This window comes from Hippocampus comes, unplaced genomic scaffold, assembly GCF_001891065.2.
Source record: "Hippocampus comes isolate QL1 unplaced genomic scaffold, H_comes_QL1_v1.1 scaffold109, whole genome shotgun sequence".
NCBI lineage: Eukaryota > Metazoa > Chordata > Actinopteri > Syngnathiformes > Syngnathidae > Hippocampus > Hippocampus comes.
In genome coordinates this window covers 1,449,392-1,466,448 of record NW_017805274.1, presented here as the reverse complement: position 1 = coordinate 1,466,448, position 17,057 = coordinate 1,449,392, and the positions used below count along the sequence as shown (strand labels likewise).

Sequence of the window (17,057 nt, the reverse complement as noted above, 5' to 3'; positions counted from 1 at the left end):
TCAACAATTCACAAAATGTTTGTGTAATCATGTTTTTTAAAAACATTCAATGACGACATTACGATGCTGACGTTCAATGTGACGCGCAGCCACGCCACACATTCAGCAACGCCCACTTCCTCGTCTCTTCCTCCGCACAAATCAACATGGCGACGATGGGAAGAATCAGGAAGAGTAGCACTCTCTGTCTACTCGTTGTCTCACTCCAGCTTTTGCGACTCGGCGGCGTTTTGTCAGCTCCGAAGAATATCACCTCGGCTGGTAAAGTCGTATACTTATCATACGACGGCTTTTTTATTTTTTATGAGAACTCTGAGCGTCACACAGTGCTAAGTGGCTAATTTAGCGATGCGAACACGTCACGATAGTCAGCTGAGGGAATTGACACCTCACATTCGCACGTTTTTTTAACTCTATTTTGAAGAAATACAACCGAGCTTCAGAATTGTCCAACATTGTAGGGCGATGTGCCGTAAAATAGTGCTCGTCCGTGACGTGTCAGTTGTCGCGAGATTTTGACAGCTCGACGTGATTTATGCAAAGAGTAACTTGGGGCGTTCATGCGTCTGTGTGAAATAAGATGAAACTTTTTTTTCCCCCATTTATTTGCTTCCCTTATTGTATCTTGTCCAACTTTGAACTAAAAAGTAATCAAACACAAACTTAAATTCAAAACATTTAAAAACAATTTGTTGATTCATGGTTCTGAACATGATACATTTTTGAATAACTTTGCTGATTGTATCTTCAATGATAAGATAATGCGCTCCTGCTTACTAAATGGTGTAGCATTGCGGTATGCGTGAAGGTTTAGCTCGTGAATGCATGTAGTCATGAGGTTTCTTCACACTACAAAGCCCTCCTATTCACTGACTGTTCATGCTGTGCGTGTGTATGAATAGATCCTTTGACTTCAAATTCCGAGTGAACTCTTACCTAGCGGGCGACGCCTCTATTTGGACTGATTCATGTATAAGCTATAGACAAATTTAGGGTGCAGTCACACAGTGTTTGAATGGAGGTTACGTGAGAAATAGTAGGATATCCCCCCCCAACACCCCAAATGATTCCGCGCTGTATCAGACATTTTAACTAAACGAATGTGAACAGCTGAGTCATATTTCATCTTTCTGTTTGTAGAGGCGACCACCGAGAAAGCCAAGGTAGGCGTAACAGTGAGTCCTCCCCAGATCACAGGAAACCAAAGCAATACTCGGATGGACACAAAAGAATTGACGATCCAAGAGAAGGCCGAGCCAAAGACCAGTCCCGAGATTCCCGACACGGCACCTGTCCAACCCAAGGCCCCTCAGCAAAACCCCGTCCAAATTGACGACACCCAACTCAATCACACAACAGCGAGTGAACCCAAAACCAAACAAAACGACGACAACTCTGCGGTGGTCATCGATTCCTCTGACAAGGATGCCAAGCCACCGCCTGACGAGACTAAAATTATCACACCCCAGGTGGCAAACACCATGGCATCACCCACCGTGTCTAAAACGCCAGAAACCGCCTCCACCACAGCCAAAAAATCCCCAGAACCCATTAAACCCACCGAAGAGGAGACCACAGTCTCTGCCGTCAAACCCTCCGAGGCGCAGACCGCGACCCCCTTGCAGGAATTTGAGTCGGACCTGCTGCAGCCCGCCGGCAAAGAAGCGACAGCTCACCTGGACCCGGAGGACGACTACGATGCCGATGAAGACGACGATCCGGACGCCTACGCCGATGGCTTGTATCGCCTGGACGCCAACGAGGATGGCGGCAAGGAGCAGGACCAGACGGTGATCCAGCTGGAGACGCCCGGTGTCAAGGAAGACGACAGCTACACGCTGCCCGGCATCTACAACACCGAGGATGAGGACTCGCATTTCTTCTTCCACCTGGTCATTCTGGCTTTCCTGGTGGCCCTCATCTACATCACCTACCACAACAAAAGGAAGGTCAGTGGCCTTTTCCCTCTTGTGGAGGGCATTGTAAGATGATTACAATCCATTGAATATTAAGACATTTTATTGTAGATTCATTTATTGCTTGTTTGTTAAGAAAATGCATGGCAAACAAATTTAAATATGAGGGTGGCGGGGATCCACATTTGGATTATTTTTCAAAATCGATGAGTCCTATTTATATTATCGCTGATATTAATTGTTGCTGTACTTGCTGTCAGATCCTGCTGCTGGCTCAGAGCCGCCGCTGGAAGGAGAGCCTGTGCTCTCGCAACACAGTCGAGTACCACCGGCTGGACCAGAATGTCAACGAGGCCATGCCGTCCCTCAAGATGACACGCGATTACATCTTTTGAGCCATCGCACTCGGAACTTTTGTGCCCTCTTGCTCGATTGGCCTTCACGCTTTTGTCGGGCCGCCATTTTTGCCCCCCCGCCTCTACAGAAATTTTGTAATTATCTTCCTACCACATTTTCTCTTTGTCACAAAGTCAACATTTAACAGGAGTGTTTAGTTTAAGCTCTTTAGGGTGAGTTTCCGCCTTATCCGCTTTCATTTTGGATTTGTTCCATTGGAGTGCAACAAATGAAATGACACTCAGTGATTACTTTGGAGCAGGCATTATTTTCCAACATGTCCGTTCCTTTTTGCCCGCCCCCCTACTGGCCAGATGCTGCCGTGCAGGACTCCTGGTTGGCCCCATCTTTGTTTTATGACTTCGGTGAAGTCCTTGTCGATTACCCGCGCTCACTAAATGCACTGTTGAGGCTACCCAAAATGCGCCCAGAAGTTGATTTGCAGCAAAAGTTATACCACAACTCCATTTGGGCAAACCTCGTGCCAGAAGAATGCTAATTTAGATACGAATTCACAGTGCAAGTAAAAGAGTATGAGTTACAATTTCTCCTTTTCCTAATTGTTGTTTAATTTTTTTTTTTGTTTTTTGTTAAACACCTTTTAAAGCACTCAAGGACACTGCAGAATCAAGCTGTAAAATCAAGTTAAAAACATCAGTGTAAAACGACTCGAATAGATTGAATAAAAACGGCGATAATTTAAAAGTAGATTTTAACTTGCCAGGCAACCTCCAATAAAATGCAGTAACTATATATTGAAACACTGCGCTTTTAGGAAAATAGGTAGTCATGTACATATTAGTGAAATAACGAAAGTCCACTATTTGATTGTTTCATTTTGACAAATGACAATTTGTCATGTTTTGTCCCCAAAAAGCATATCAAGATACCTTTCCAAAATGGCCGCCTGTTGGGTACGCATGCGCAGGTTGGCTTGTTGGCAGAGCTACTTCTGTATGACTTTTGGGGTAATTACGTAGTCCAACAAAAGCTTGTTGTTCCACTTTATTTTTCATTTGATTAAGAATTGTATGTTTGTTTGTTTTTTTTTGCCACTTTATTTTTCATTTGATTAAAAATTGAATTGTATGTTTGTTTGTTTTTTTGTTGGACATGTTGGTGTCGCTACTACCAGTCGCACCCCCTTTTTTTTCGTTGCCTTTTGTGTCACTTTTTTTTTGTAAATCATGCTTTCATGAGCTATTTGGTACTTTTTCCTCTATAAATATTGTATAAAATAAAAATACATTCTTTGGTTGTTTTTTTTGCACTGTGGAAGAGAAACTGCTCTCGCAATCAACGGTAGATTCACTTTAGTTTTTGTCAATAAAGCACAAATGACGTCAAGAGGTTGAGCGCGCGTAAGGCCGTTTTTCAATAAAGGACAGTTTGAGCTGACATTGGGTGGACGCCATCTTGTTTCTCGCCACCTGGGGGCAGTGTTCCCCAATGATTGGATCGGTGGACAAGTGAGCGCGATCAGGTTGGCTGGAGTTACACGAAAACTCACAGTTCATTCCTTTGATAGAAATGCAAATGCTTTGACGGATGTTTCTCGGGACCTCGAAGTCCGACTCAACGGTGGCGATTAACTTTCTCAACCAACTAGCGCCCCCAATGTCCTATTTTTAAAGCTTTTTTTGTGTGTATTTTTCACAAGATATCAGCAATTCAAAGAACCTTCAAGTGCCGACGGGAGAAGTAGAACAAGATGAACAGAATGTCGAAAGCGGGATTGAAGCAAGCCTACACGGTTTTAGTTATTTACAATTGCGTTTTGTTAGTTTTAGGAACTGATTAATAACATTTCCATGACTTCTTAGTGATGACAAAAAAAATATTGCAAATCAAATATTTAAAAGCTTGTGGTTAGCCAAAGTGAAGACTGTGAAACACCCGGTTCGAGTGCCGAGGAATTATGCGAGTTGTGAGTTGTGCTGAATGGAGAAAAAAAAAAATCCATCTTTGTCCTTTGCCAACGTTTTGGATTTCTCTCTCTCTCCTTATTGTTTGATGGCCATCCTCCGTCTAGTCATCACATCATCATCAAGCGTCTCCGAATGCCTGCCTGCTGCCGCCGTTGGCTTTGATCACCTGAACGTATGCGGCTATTTTTATTTTCAGCCACCTTTGCATTTCATCGTCGCCAGTATGCGTCGCAGCGTCATTCGGCTTGAAATGTTTTCATCCGTTTCCTGCCACGGGGGAGCTTTTGTAGAACGGATTCTTGACAGCAAGGCGGGCAAGACGGTGATGTCTTTATGAAATATATACATCTATATTTTCGAGGGGAAGATTTGACATGCTCCAATAACTCTAAAACTGCTATCGTACTCGATGTTTATGTTTTTCTTGCCAGAAAACAAAACAAGACGGGGAAAAAACCCCCTACAAAAGTTTGGAAGGGACAAAGAAGTGACGCTAAAATGCAACACATCAATAATTAAAAACAATACTGCCATCTACTGGACCGGAGAGGAATAATATTGACCATTGTTCATAAGGCTGGAACCTTACAAAAAATTTAAGAATCAATTGTTATTGTGATTTCTGACCGCGGGCCGAGAACATGCAAACTCCACACAGGAAGGCCGGAGCCGGAATCGAACCCTGCTAACCAGTCAACCACCATACCGCCCTAAATTCATTCATGCAATCGTATATCGTCGCAGAGTATCGCACATTTTCACTTTCCATACTGTATCGTAACAGGCTTCATTTTTAACAGTAAAAAAGTACGTAACCATTCGCCTCGAAACTTTAAAAATTGTGAACAATTTGCATACGTCTCTTTTAATGTGTCACGATTCAGTTTTTCTATTGAATTAAAGAAAGCGCGACTAGTCGTGGGTGTCAGGCGGGAACGCGTCACCTCTTTTGTACTCGCCGCTGAACTCTTCCCGTCGCCCTTTTAGTCTGGCTTTGATGAGGCCGCCGCCGCCGCGCCGACACAATGGAACAGAAGGTGCTGCGGATAAAGCCCGCTGCTGAAAAGAATCACGGGGAAAAAAGGAAAGGAAAGGAAAAGCAGAAAGAGAGTTATTGATGCACAGCACCATTTCGCGCCGGGAAATTGGAAACAAACAAGCGGCTTTACAGACACACAGGAAGTTGCTCGCTTGTTTAACGGGTAAACAAACGTTTCAACTTGCTGTTGTGCGGAGCCTTCTGCAATTGTGTTGGACACATTGATCCAAATACTGATACCAATGTTGGCATTGATATTGATGGATACTAGGGAGCACGATCATCAAAAATGCGACGACTTCTCAAGTCAAAGCTATTGACGTGGCATCGGATCAATGCCAACGGTGAATTTGAAATCAATCGATGCCATTCCCAGCATTGGTATTGGCATTGATTGATACCAGTGTAATGAGACGGATACGTTTGTGCTGTGGTTTCATCCGAAAGAGCTGACTATTATTTTTGTGATTTACACGATTGGTGTTGCCACAGTGTCCTTGAAAGTGTAACCTAGTTACACTTTCAAGGACACAGGTTCAGGATCAGAACAAAAATTCAAAAAAAAGGCAAACTAGTCTCTAAAATCAAGACATAGGAGGGTTTTAGACATGTTTTATATTGTTATCCGATAGATAGCAGTGTGCGGCGGGTTCTTCAAAAATTGGCAAATTTTTCAGTGAATTCGAGGCTTTGGCGAGGTTGGCAAGGTCCTTGTGGTCCTCTGCGTTAACGCCCCATCTGTTGTTTGTGGACCACCCCGACGTTGGCCCTTCCGACTGATCGATGCTAATAAGAGTGGACAGCGGGTGGAGGGGAGCGCGCTAACAGCTGTGAGCTAGCGCTGTTACAGCCAGCTTTGCGCTACGCAGTCAAGGAGAAATTCAAGTGAACGGGATGTGTTTGAATACCCGCTGTGGGTTTTGCGAAACGAGCAACCTTCAAACCAAAACGGCCGCCGACTTGTGTGGGTCACAGCATCGTTTCTTCGTTGGTTTTCGTGCGACCTTTCCAAGACATATTTCTCAGCAAACTCCCGACTGTCGAGTGTTGTTTGTGTTAATGCTTATTTGGAGGTAAAAGAAGCAATGATATCTCACGTCGGTAATTTGGGAAATGTTTCCAGAAAAGCATACGTCCCCCCCTCCTCCATCGGTGACCGGTTAGATTTACGAGCGCCCCGATAAGTGTTTTGCCGTGATGGATGGCCGCCGCCTGACGTCCCGCGGTCGGCTAAAAGGCGAGCAGGAATCACAGGTGGGAAGGACGCGAGGGAGACGCGCTTTCATCTGTTTCTTGAGTGTGTGTGGACAGAGGAGAGGCAATCGTTCAAATCTGGAATGCCACTCTGAACGGCGCAGACCTCCGGCAAGGCCGAGCACGTCTCCCAACGTGGTGACCTTGTTTAGCGAAATGAAAGGGCCAAAATATTCAAAAGAGCGCCCTGTCGGATGTCACCAGAGCAAAGTCGTTTTTTGATTAATAACGCCATTGCAAATGGAGAAACTGTGCTGAACTTGTATTATTTTTTTTTCGCCGAAAAACAGTCATTTTAGTCGGGAAAACTCGACGCTCTAAACACGTATGACAAGGTTTCGCATGATAAAAGATAAAAAAAAAAATCAGCAAAAGGTTTGAACAATCCGTAAATCGAGCGAATGAATCGATGAATTAATTAGCAGCTAAAAAAAAAAAAAATCGGAACTAATTAAGGTAAATAACAAACTAAACAGCTTCGCAAGAAAACATACGAAGCAAGTTGTAAAAACAAAAAGTTTGTGAATGTTGCGAAATGGCATTTCAAACAAAGACGCAAGCTAAAGTCGTCTCGCTCTTTGCATTATTTTGGGACAGACAGACATCCCTCACATTATCCTCGGACACAGTCGGCTTAAAAAGAAAAAAAAAAATATATATAAAAGGTCCAAATCCTGTGTGGCGTAAAGCTTTTTTATTCGGAAGCCCCTCCCCACTTTCCCCCCGACCAGCCGTCTTTACGCTTGTGGCATTTACGAGATTACGTTGATCTTTGGCAAGCAAATCCCGACATTTCCCAAACTCCGAGCTTGTCTAGGTAATTCCGTTTTTTTTCCCCCTCATCTTGTGTGCGCTACCTTACTTGTACCCGCTCGCACGACGCTGACACGCTTCCTTCGCAGTTGACGACAGATAGCGCGCTAAAACGGCTAACGGGATTAACACTTTTGAGCGTGGGTGGGCTAAAATGGCAGCCGCGACGGAGGGAACGTCAACATGCTGCTCTTTTTACATTAAAAAACAAAAAAACAAACAAACACGCAAGCTGTACAGTACAGCATCGTTGAAGACTTGTTCGAATTAGCAGGCAGATAAAAATAACACGTTTTTTCCTCAAGGTCAATCACGAGTCTCGCATTATTTTACATGAGGAACAGAAATAATCAGACCTCCAAAACGCAATCTTCTTTTTAAGTTAATGTTTAAATAAGAGATTTATTTTTTGGGGGGGGGTAACCAAGGTTTTTACTCTTAGCAAAGCGGCATACATGCCACTTGGTACTATTTGTCAAGAATAAATTCTTAAGACAAAAAAAAAGAAAAAAAGTGAGTAATGTGTGTAAAGCCTCGTGCACATCAAGCTCATATTTCCCCCCCCCCCCATCCCCAACCCGTGCGTCCAATCGGAGGCCCGCTTTGATGTCCATGTTCAACATTGAAGCCGCATCCATATTTCACGCAGGCAGAAGTGGGGTCGCAGGTCGGCGGGACGAAACATGGACGCTGGAATTGCGCCCAAAGTTAATCTCTGTGCGCCTGCGAGAGGTCGCCACCTCCCGTAATGCGGCCCGCCAAATGGCGCCGCAAATACTAATAGCTTCGTTATCATCATCATCGGGAGAAAATTAAAATGTTTCAAAAAAAAAAAAAAAGAAGCGGCTTCTTTCCCAATGTGCTTATTTGACACTTTGAAGGCGTTCAACATGCACTGCACATGCACTCTCAGTACCGCCGCTGTGACACTCGACGGCTTTTTCTCGACTGCTGCTGCTGCAACCACCACCATTGTTGCTACTACTGATACCGTTACTACCATTGCTGTTACCATTTTGTCGACCACTATCACCACTATCACTTCAGATGATACTACGACTTCTACGACAGCTCCCGCTATTGCTACGACTACTTCTACGACCACCATCATTGGAAAAGGTCAATGTGCCTCACGTCACACACATTTAGAAGCATTTACAAACAAAACCGTTCAAGACATTTAAAAGCAACGTCAGGACAAAACTGATGTCATGCACGGAGGTCTTGGATTGACAGCTATCACTTTTTTTTTTTTTCCTTCTCCAAGGTTGATGTGAGCGTCCGTCAACAGAGGTGGTGATTTGGCGCCGCAAAGTGTCACTTGACTTAAATGGGGATAAAGCGCTCTTAAGCGTCGCAGCGTCAATACACCAGCTCGCGTCCAATTTGCAGTTATTATCCCGCACGCAACATGGCTGAATTATTCATGCAGACGCTCACTCAGGCTTGGGAATGAAGTGGGAGGCAAGCGATAAAGTCAGGAGAGGGGCCGAACAGGCGACGACAGGGAGAGGCGGTTCCGAATTAGCGGAGCCGTCACCGGGCGTATGTCGGCTCGGACTTGCTCCTCGCCGAGCGCCGCCCGCCCGTAAAATGCGTGAATATTTATGGGAATTGGCAGGCCCCGCAGATGGAAGGAACAGATGCTCGTCACGGCAAAGTGTCACTTTCACCGGAGAATTTGCTTTGGTGACAAAGCAAATCAAGTTATACGGGGCGATGGAGCGTCGCAAAGACGACTGGCAGAGATGGCGCCAAAACTCCAAAAGGCAACGCGCAAGCTAAGTCCATTCGTAGCGAGTGAAAACAGCAGACTAGCTTCCGAATGCGAGGGGAAAACTTTTATTGGAATGTTTTCTTTCAAGATATCCAGAACTGAATTTTTCACATTTCTTCTTTGAAAATAGGAGCAAAAAAAAATTTTGTGGAGGAAAAAGGTTTTCTTTCAAAAATACAAATACTTAAATATTGTTTTTTTTAAATTAGGGAATATTATTAAAATACAAAGGAAAAAATAGTTTTATAAATTACTACATTTGAACCTGTAGACAATACAATTATTAATTTCAAAATTTTCTGAATATTTTTTAAAATTCTCAATTTTCTTGACTGAGAAATTTCTTTTTAAAAGCACGTATAAAAACAGGTTTTTAAAATACACTGAAATGAAATGATCCCCAAATATTTCTTTTGTTTTAAATTTTTTTAAATGTATTTTTAAAAGCTGATGTGATTGACAGGTTTATGTGCCTCGATTCTTCTTTCATTAACCAGCGAACCGGTCACCCCAAATCGCTCACGTCGGGGAATTCCAACGCCAAACCATAACTCATGAAAATGAGTCCTCCACCCGAGCAAGGCGGGAAAAGAAGAGCTAATTCCCGCCATTAACGAGGACAAAATGGCCATTCATTTGCTTTTATGACACACGTGTCGAACAAAACAGCGGCGGGCGGCGGATGAAAGCTGCTCTTGACGAGCGCGTCGTCTCGACAGCGTTTCCGTTCCCCAGAGAATGGCGGCTATTTGATGGAATTTTTTTTTTTTTCTTAAGTGGCCCTGATTGGAAATCATTGCGCTGATCAAAAGCGCGCGTGCGTCATGTCCTTCAAGTTGGAGAGAAGACGACGGGGCGAGCTGTCTTTTAATAGCCATGTCATGACGATCAGTGGAGTCCGTCAGGCGCGCTATTAAAAGACGCTAATGTGCCGTCACGTTTTGATGCGGACGACTTTTCATCAGCTGGCGGCGGACTTCGCCATCGGAACCAGAAACGTGCGTTGGCTTTGTTAGCTTCACCGACAGAACAGTTATTTCTTTCATTTTATGATTAAAATAAAGAAAAATTCAATGCGTGAATACAAAGATATTGAAATGTTAATTCACATATTTTTTATGTTCAAAACATGTAAAAAAATTGTTTTAAAAACTTCAAACAATTTTCAAAAATACATCAATATGATTTTTTTAATTGTCATTAATATATGAAGAAAATGATATGTTGTATTTTTTTCCCCAAAAATTGAAGGAAAAGATTAGTTTTCAAAATATGAAGTACTTAACAAAATATTTTTTTCACAATCTGAAGAGCATTTTTAAAAACTGTTCTTTTAAATGATTTTTTAAAATTTTATTTTGGAGAGTCAATTTTTCTTATTGAGATTATTTTACCTATTAAATTAATCTTAGTTTTAAATAAAAGAACTGTTTTCAATTTTAGTTTATTTTTTGCATTTGAATGCTCAATAAATTTTTAAAAAACCTCAGCAGCATGACATTCCTTTTCAAATGATGAGGACCATGCAATTCCAGCGCTCCACAAATGCCCCCGATGAGCCCAAATTTAGAAGTCGACGTGAAACATTGGAAGACATTGTCATCATTTCAACAATTCTCCATTTCAGAGTGCTCCCCCCCCCCCCCCCCGAGGCGGATATGCCAGGTGAACTTTTGGGGCCTTTTTTTTTTTTTCATCATATTCCAACTCAGGTTGAGGTGAGCTGATGTGAAGACTTTTGATAACCTGTCAGATCATCGCCTTGAAAGAGATGCAAGAAAAAGTTTTAACCAAGAAAAAAAAAAAAAAAAAGGATCAACATTCCGCTCATGTAAATGGAGCAGAAAAAGTGGGCTGAAAAGGTAGTGCTGCTTTGGCGGCGTCCTATTCCCGCGTGCGCTCAATTGATCCTCCCACTAAATGGCCCGCGGCGTCGGGAGCTCACCGCCTCACTCCCTCGAGCTCCTTTTATGCCGGACCGCCACGAGAAGATAACAAAAATGCTCACAGGCCTCATTTTGACCTTAAAGAATAGCATCCTTGTATTTTCGCTAACCCCCCCTCCCTGATTCCTTCTTCGTTCTTCTGAAATCCACTCGGCCGAGCTGTCTTTTGTGCCGCCCTGATGGAGAGGCGGCGTCCGAACAAAGGCGGTCCATCGAAAACAAATAACGTCCGCTTTTGTGCCGCAAAAGAAGAGGCGGAAGAGAGCGAGGAGGGAACGCTTGGTTAGCGTCAAGAAGCGCGTGGCCAAAACAACGCGGGAAGTCAGCCAATTGGGTTTGAAGCAACCATTTTCAGGGTCTCCCTGCGATGATCCGGGAAAATATCGGTTTGATACGACGACGTGGAATTTGGTAGGCTTGTCTATCAGGAGTAGACCCACAAAAAGGTTTCAAAAAAATCATGCATGAAAAGACACACAGTTTTGGTTGGAAGCATCAGGATCATTTTTGGGTTTTTTTCGGCGTTTACTCATCGTAGAGATCACGTATGATTGCCAGACAATCGACATACGGGTAATTAGAAGAGAGGATCTGCAACGTGATCATTTTGTGGGCACATAAATGATTGATGATTTCCCAGAAGAAGAAGAAGAAGAAGAAACTCGACACAAATAAGCTCCATTAGGTCAGAGCTTGACCAAAACCTCTCGTGTCCCATACAAAAGGAAAAGCGGCAGGTATCAAAGGTTACAGTGAGTTCATCTCAAATGCAAACGCTGACTTGCTAATTGCTCGTTGCCAAAGAGCGCTTCGACGGAATGAACCCGCAAACAATTGGCAGACGTTCATTTCTGGGCCAACAGGACAAATGTAAGTGGGAGACCAAGGGGTGAAAGTTTCCTGTGTTCCGCTTCCTTTCATCTAATGAGCGGCGGGTCAGACCTTTTGCAAGGTGACTTTCATTCATCACCGTAGGATTCCCTTTGTTTTGTTTTTTTTGCCCCCCCCCCATCTCCCCTATTGATTTTGTGTTGCTTCTTTCAAAAGAATGAACTGGTTCCAAGAGAAAGTTGACAGTTTCTATTTGATCAAACTTTGGTGGGCAAACTTTGCTTGACAGACTGTGGTCAGACGCGATGACCAAAACTCCAAATATTAGTCGACAAGGTTGCAATATGTTCCTAAATGGACAAAATCTCTCAAACAAGTTCACCTTTGAAATACGTCAAGAAACCAAAACGAGCCCTGAAATTGACGCCTCAAACCAAAGTAGGAGATTTGCACGATGTCTTTTTGGGCACGGCTTCTTTTTGTGGGGGGGGTGTACTCACGCCGAGCAAATGTCGCTATTCTCCCACTCGACGAGAGGCATGTTGTATAGATTTAAAGTCTCCGCTCATCCTTGTGTACAACTTGTCAATGAACCGCTCAACTCCCCCCCCCGACCACCCCGACTATCGATCCAAACAACAGCCCGTAGCGCCCACTCAGCCCACCTGTCTTTTATTCAAAGGACCTCTATAAAGAATCTACATCTCATCTTAATTGGATATTGAAGTCCATTAATTAAAACATTATCTCTGGCAAAACAGTCCGACCACTTAATCAATGCGGATGAAAGGATGCCTGTCGGCCGGCAGCGGCGACGGTTCAAGTAACACATGGCGACACACACAGGCTGGAGTGCCTCCAATTGAGCTGTTTAAGAGGATTTTTGGGTGGGGTCGCGGGGGGGATTGCCAGCCCAGCACAAAATCGATCAACTTTCAAATGCTGCTTTCTTTTTGAATGTCATCAGATGAGCAACGTGGACACATTGAAAAAGACAGCCGCTTGTCAAACAGGGTGTGGAGTCAATCGAAATGTGGCAGAGCACCTGTTTCTTTTCGGGCATGGCTTCTTGAGATTTTTTTGTGTGTCTTCTCACGATAGAGCTGCCTCCCAAATTTTATGCTGCTAAGTAAGACAGCCTTTCGAGACTGAATTTTCATCAAGGTGGCATGCTTCATAACAAGTCAAATCATAAAATTGCCACTTGAAAATGGCAAAATCCTGGTGTCTTTTTGGGCATGGCTTCTTGAGACTTTTTTTTGTGGGTCTTCTTGTGACCTCTGTTAAGACGCGGCGTGAAACTGGCTTTCGGGGCTGAAATTATGACAGGTCAGACTTTGAAATGGCCTCTTCAAACCAAAATGATTGACTTCCTGCATCTTTTCGGGCAGAGCCTTTTTTGTGGGTTTTCTCATAATAGACATGCGGACCAAATTTCATGTTACTGAGTTAAACTGCCTTCGGGGGGCTGAATCGCAAACGCATCTGGTGGGACAGTACCCTCTTGGCTCTTTTGGACTCGGCTGACCAGCGACTGCAAATTTAAGTTTGTAAAAAGTTTGTTGTGTTTGGCGGACACACCCAAAAAAAAAAAAAAACGGCAGGCGACGGCAGGTCAATTAATCAAAATATTCCTGTGGGTGACCCAACTTTCGCAGATGCGTTTTTGGAAGCACCTGCAGCTTTTTCCGGGCCTCTGCGGTCCTGACTCCAGGATGCGGAGCAGCCTAATTGCACGCCAGCCGCCTTCAAATATTTGCTTTTATTAATCTGTAATTCATCTCCTCAACAAAAGCTACCATCTGCTCCTGATCCAAATATGGATTTGTGCATCTGCGCCCGGCCGGTGATTAAGATGAATGTCGCGTGTTGCGCGAACGCGGAACGACTCGTCGGGTTCAGAAGCCCCGCTGGATGGCGCCGTGTCATTTTATTGACTGCAAAGTAGAAATTCTTCAAATTGCATCATGAATCCGCATTAATAAACTGATTTTCAATACTTGATTATTTCACTAACTGAACAACTGAGCCCCATGCAATCTTACAAGTAATGATGGGGAAAAAAAAGTGTTTTGCAGAGGACGGCGATGAAAAATGAATGAATGAATGTTGGAACAGTTTCGACTGAGCCTTCTGCAATCTGCCTAGCAACAGTGGAATGTCATTGTTTGAATTTTTGGTCGAAAATTGTGAGCTTTTCGAATGAATCAGCATCGATAGCCTCGTAATTGCCTCCTGCCAAAGGCACAGTGGCTTGTTGTTTTCAGAAGCCTCATCAGATGTTGCTTTTCTACCGCGAATACCGAGTAGAAATTCTTAAAAATCGGAGAAGACACAAAAAATGTACACAGAAAAGCAGTTGCCAAAATTCCAGAACCAACAACTTCCAAAGGCAGATGGCCTAACCACTCCCCTGCCTTCAACCACAATATCTTGAGCATTTTTTTGACCCTAAAAGGCCACCGTAGCCCTCCACGATGTTTCCCCAAAAATGCCTCGGCAAGTCACATTTTCTCGCCCGCTTTTGTCTTTTTTGTCTCTTCATGTCTCAGCAAGGAGACATAAAAGTGAGCAAAAACGTTGCCGCGACGCTGACGGGAATGCAGGCGTCAGAAAAAAAAATGTAGCCGGAAAAACATGAAAGGCGGGCAAATATTATAAAAAAAAAGGCCCCAAAGGTACAACTTTGCTTTATTTTATTCATGAACGAACCACGCCGGCGTGCGCATCATGTAAGTTCGAACCCCGTCTGATGCCGGCTAGCCAATTAGAGCACTTTAAGCCACATTGATACACACACACACACACACACACACACACACACACACACACACACACACACACACACACACACACACACACACAGGGCACTAATCATATGTAAAGATTGTATTTAATTTATCACATTTAGCAGCATGGCAGTCCAATCCATTTGCCTTTGGCTAAGACCCTCGGGACACACACACACACACCCACACACACACACACACACACGCACACACACACACACACACACACACACACACACACGCAAATTTCATCACACGCTAACGGCGGCTACACGATATCGCCGTGCCCGGCGGCCTCCGTTGTCGTGATCACGCTTTGTGGACAAAAGTATTGGGTCAGAGAGAAGCAATCTCATCCCCTCATCATTGTTGCTGTTGCCACGGCGACGTCACCTACTGTTAACGTTGGCGGACCCGCTATTGGTGTCAGGTGGCAGTTAAAAGTTCATATTTAATGAAAAAAATGAAATACTGTCACAGAGAATAATATATACATATATTTTAAACTGAAATAAATCCAAGTAAAATGAATTCAGAATAAGCCCAAACACATAAAATAAATACATTTTGACATACAATTTTAAATATTTTTTTTATCAAACAAAAAACACACACACACACACGACTAGCCATCCATCCCTCATCCACAAAAAAAAAAAAACACACACACACACATCCCTCATCCGACTGGCATTGTGTATCAACTGTAACGTTTTTGCTGGCCGCTTTCAAAGTCCACACCCTCCTTTGTGTTCTTCTTCTTCTTCTTCTTATGATGATGATTATTATATTTTTTTATTATGGTCTTGTTTACGCGAGGGTGAACTCCCCGAGGCGACAGCGTGAATTACGAGCGGCCTCTGTGCAAACATTTAATTAATTTCATCTCATAAACGCTCTCCTCTTCTTATCTTTGTCTCGCCTTCTCTCCCCCCCTATGTATTTGTCGCCCACCCGTGTTTAATTTGCTCCCTTATCACTTTCTCGTTAAAGCTCGTCCAGTGCAACCGCGGTCACCTTTTTTTTTTTTTTTTTGCTGCCGTTAAATTAGGTCCAAAGCATCCACGTGTTAAGAAGGGGCCAATAAAAAAAAAGTCATTTGGTATCTTGTTTACACTTCGGGCTTTATTTAAAGTGATATTTCGCCTCCCGGCAATAGAAAATAGCAGAATTTGTGTTGCAGTTACACAGGTGGTTTCTAAGTATGCAACGGGTGGCTCATCACGCTTCTACTTGCACGTGATGTTGTGCAAAGGAAAGAACTTTGAACGTTGATTGTATTATTAAGCCACTGGGAACTCCGTTATTGTCATTTTGAAATTATTTGGAAAAACGGATGTTTTTGTCAAAACAATTCGGGTTAGGCTAATCCCACTTTGCGTCTTTTCTTGCGGGCAACCTCGATGATACTAACCCGGGATTGCAACCTATGAAACTGAAGCTGGTGACAGTCCCTCAGCTGTGGATAATGGCGTCGGCAATCAAACGTGTGTGTGCCGGCGCCGTCATTTTGTGTGTATCCTCATGACTAGTTTGTAACACACGCACTCAGCTGCCGCTTCCTGTCCCGTCCGTCTTCAGGCCGCGCTCTCATTTGCTTCTCTATTAACCCTCGGTGGTCCCGCCACACTGTCTCTCCGTGACTCGCTGCTCTCCATTTAAAAAAAAATCTTTTGAGGCCACCGTTCCATTCAGCATCTTCTCCAAACAAACAACAAAAAAAAAAAGGAAGGCGCACAAAGGAAGAAGAAAGGCGAGCAAAGTGTTGGTACTGATTGCGGCCAGAAATCAATTTGGCCTTCATGGAGGACAAGGAAGTGATGTCAAAACATGAACGCTATGAGGGTGAGGTGGGCTCCCTGCTTGCATCCAATTCACAAGCTGCCAAAGACGGACCCCACTGAGACTCTTCATCAATATCGTTGTCTTTCGTCGTGGCTATTACCTCCTCCGAGGCCGTACGAGGCTGCAGTCAAGTTCTTTGTGCATTGATGGATGGATGAAGAACCGGATTGTTGTCTGGGTGATCATTGCAGATCCATCCATCCATCCATTATCTACCACTTATCCGGGGTCAGGTTCCGATTATTGAATAGTTTATGGACTAATGACACAATAAAACGTTTTAATCGCCCAAGTTGATGGATGGCTGAATAGATTCAGAATCAGCTTTTCTGTCATTGCGCCACAGGGTTCAACGAAATGGAACCGACATTGAAAAAACAATGACCAACAGGGGGATGCACAACGCCAGTCGGATGAGGGATGGATGGCGAAGTCAGCCATGTTCATGATGTCATACACGGAATCGCTCTCATTTTCCTTCTCTCAACTCCATCCATCCATCCATTAACCATTTCGTGTGTGG

The 17,057-nt window shown here is 43.8% G+C and overlaps 1 protein-coding gene and 1 long non-coding RNA gene across 3 annotated transcripts in view; one reads left to right on the top strand and one right to left on the bottom strand.

Moving 5' to 3' along the window:
- Positions 1-107: 107 nt before the first annotated feature.
- On the top strand, positions 108-3,010 carry cunh5orf15 (chromosome unknown C5orf15 homolog). The gene is made up of 3 exons (XM_019869652.1): positions 108-261; positions 1,141-1,949; positions 2,177-3,010. The coding sequence occupies exons 1-3, from the start codon at positions 147-149 to the stop codon at positions 2,309-2,311; spliced, it is 1,059 nt and encodes a 352-aa protein (XP_019725211.1). The 5' UTR covers positions 108-146; the 3' UTR covers positions 2,312-3,010.
- Positions 3,011-5,070: 2,060 nt separating this feature from the next.
- LOC109515685 (uncharacterized) overlaps positions 5,071-17,057 on the bottom strand; it is a 155,616-nt gene continuing 143,629 nt past the window's right edge. Inside the window, exon 6 of one of the 2 annotated variants that reach the window (XR_002168236.1) lies at positions 5,071-5,299. This is a non-coding gene — a long non-coding RNA (uncharacterized LOC109515685). The remainder of the gene's footprint in view (positions 5,300-17,057) is intronic. The other variant, XR_002168235.1, reaches the window with a different exon arrangement.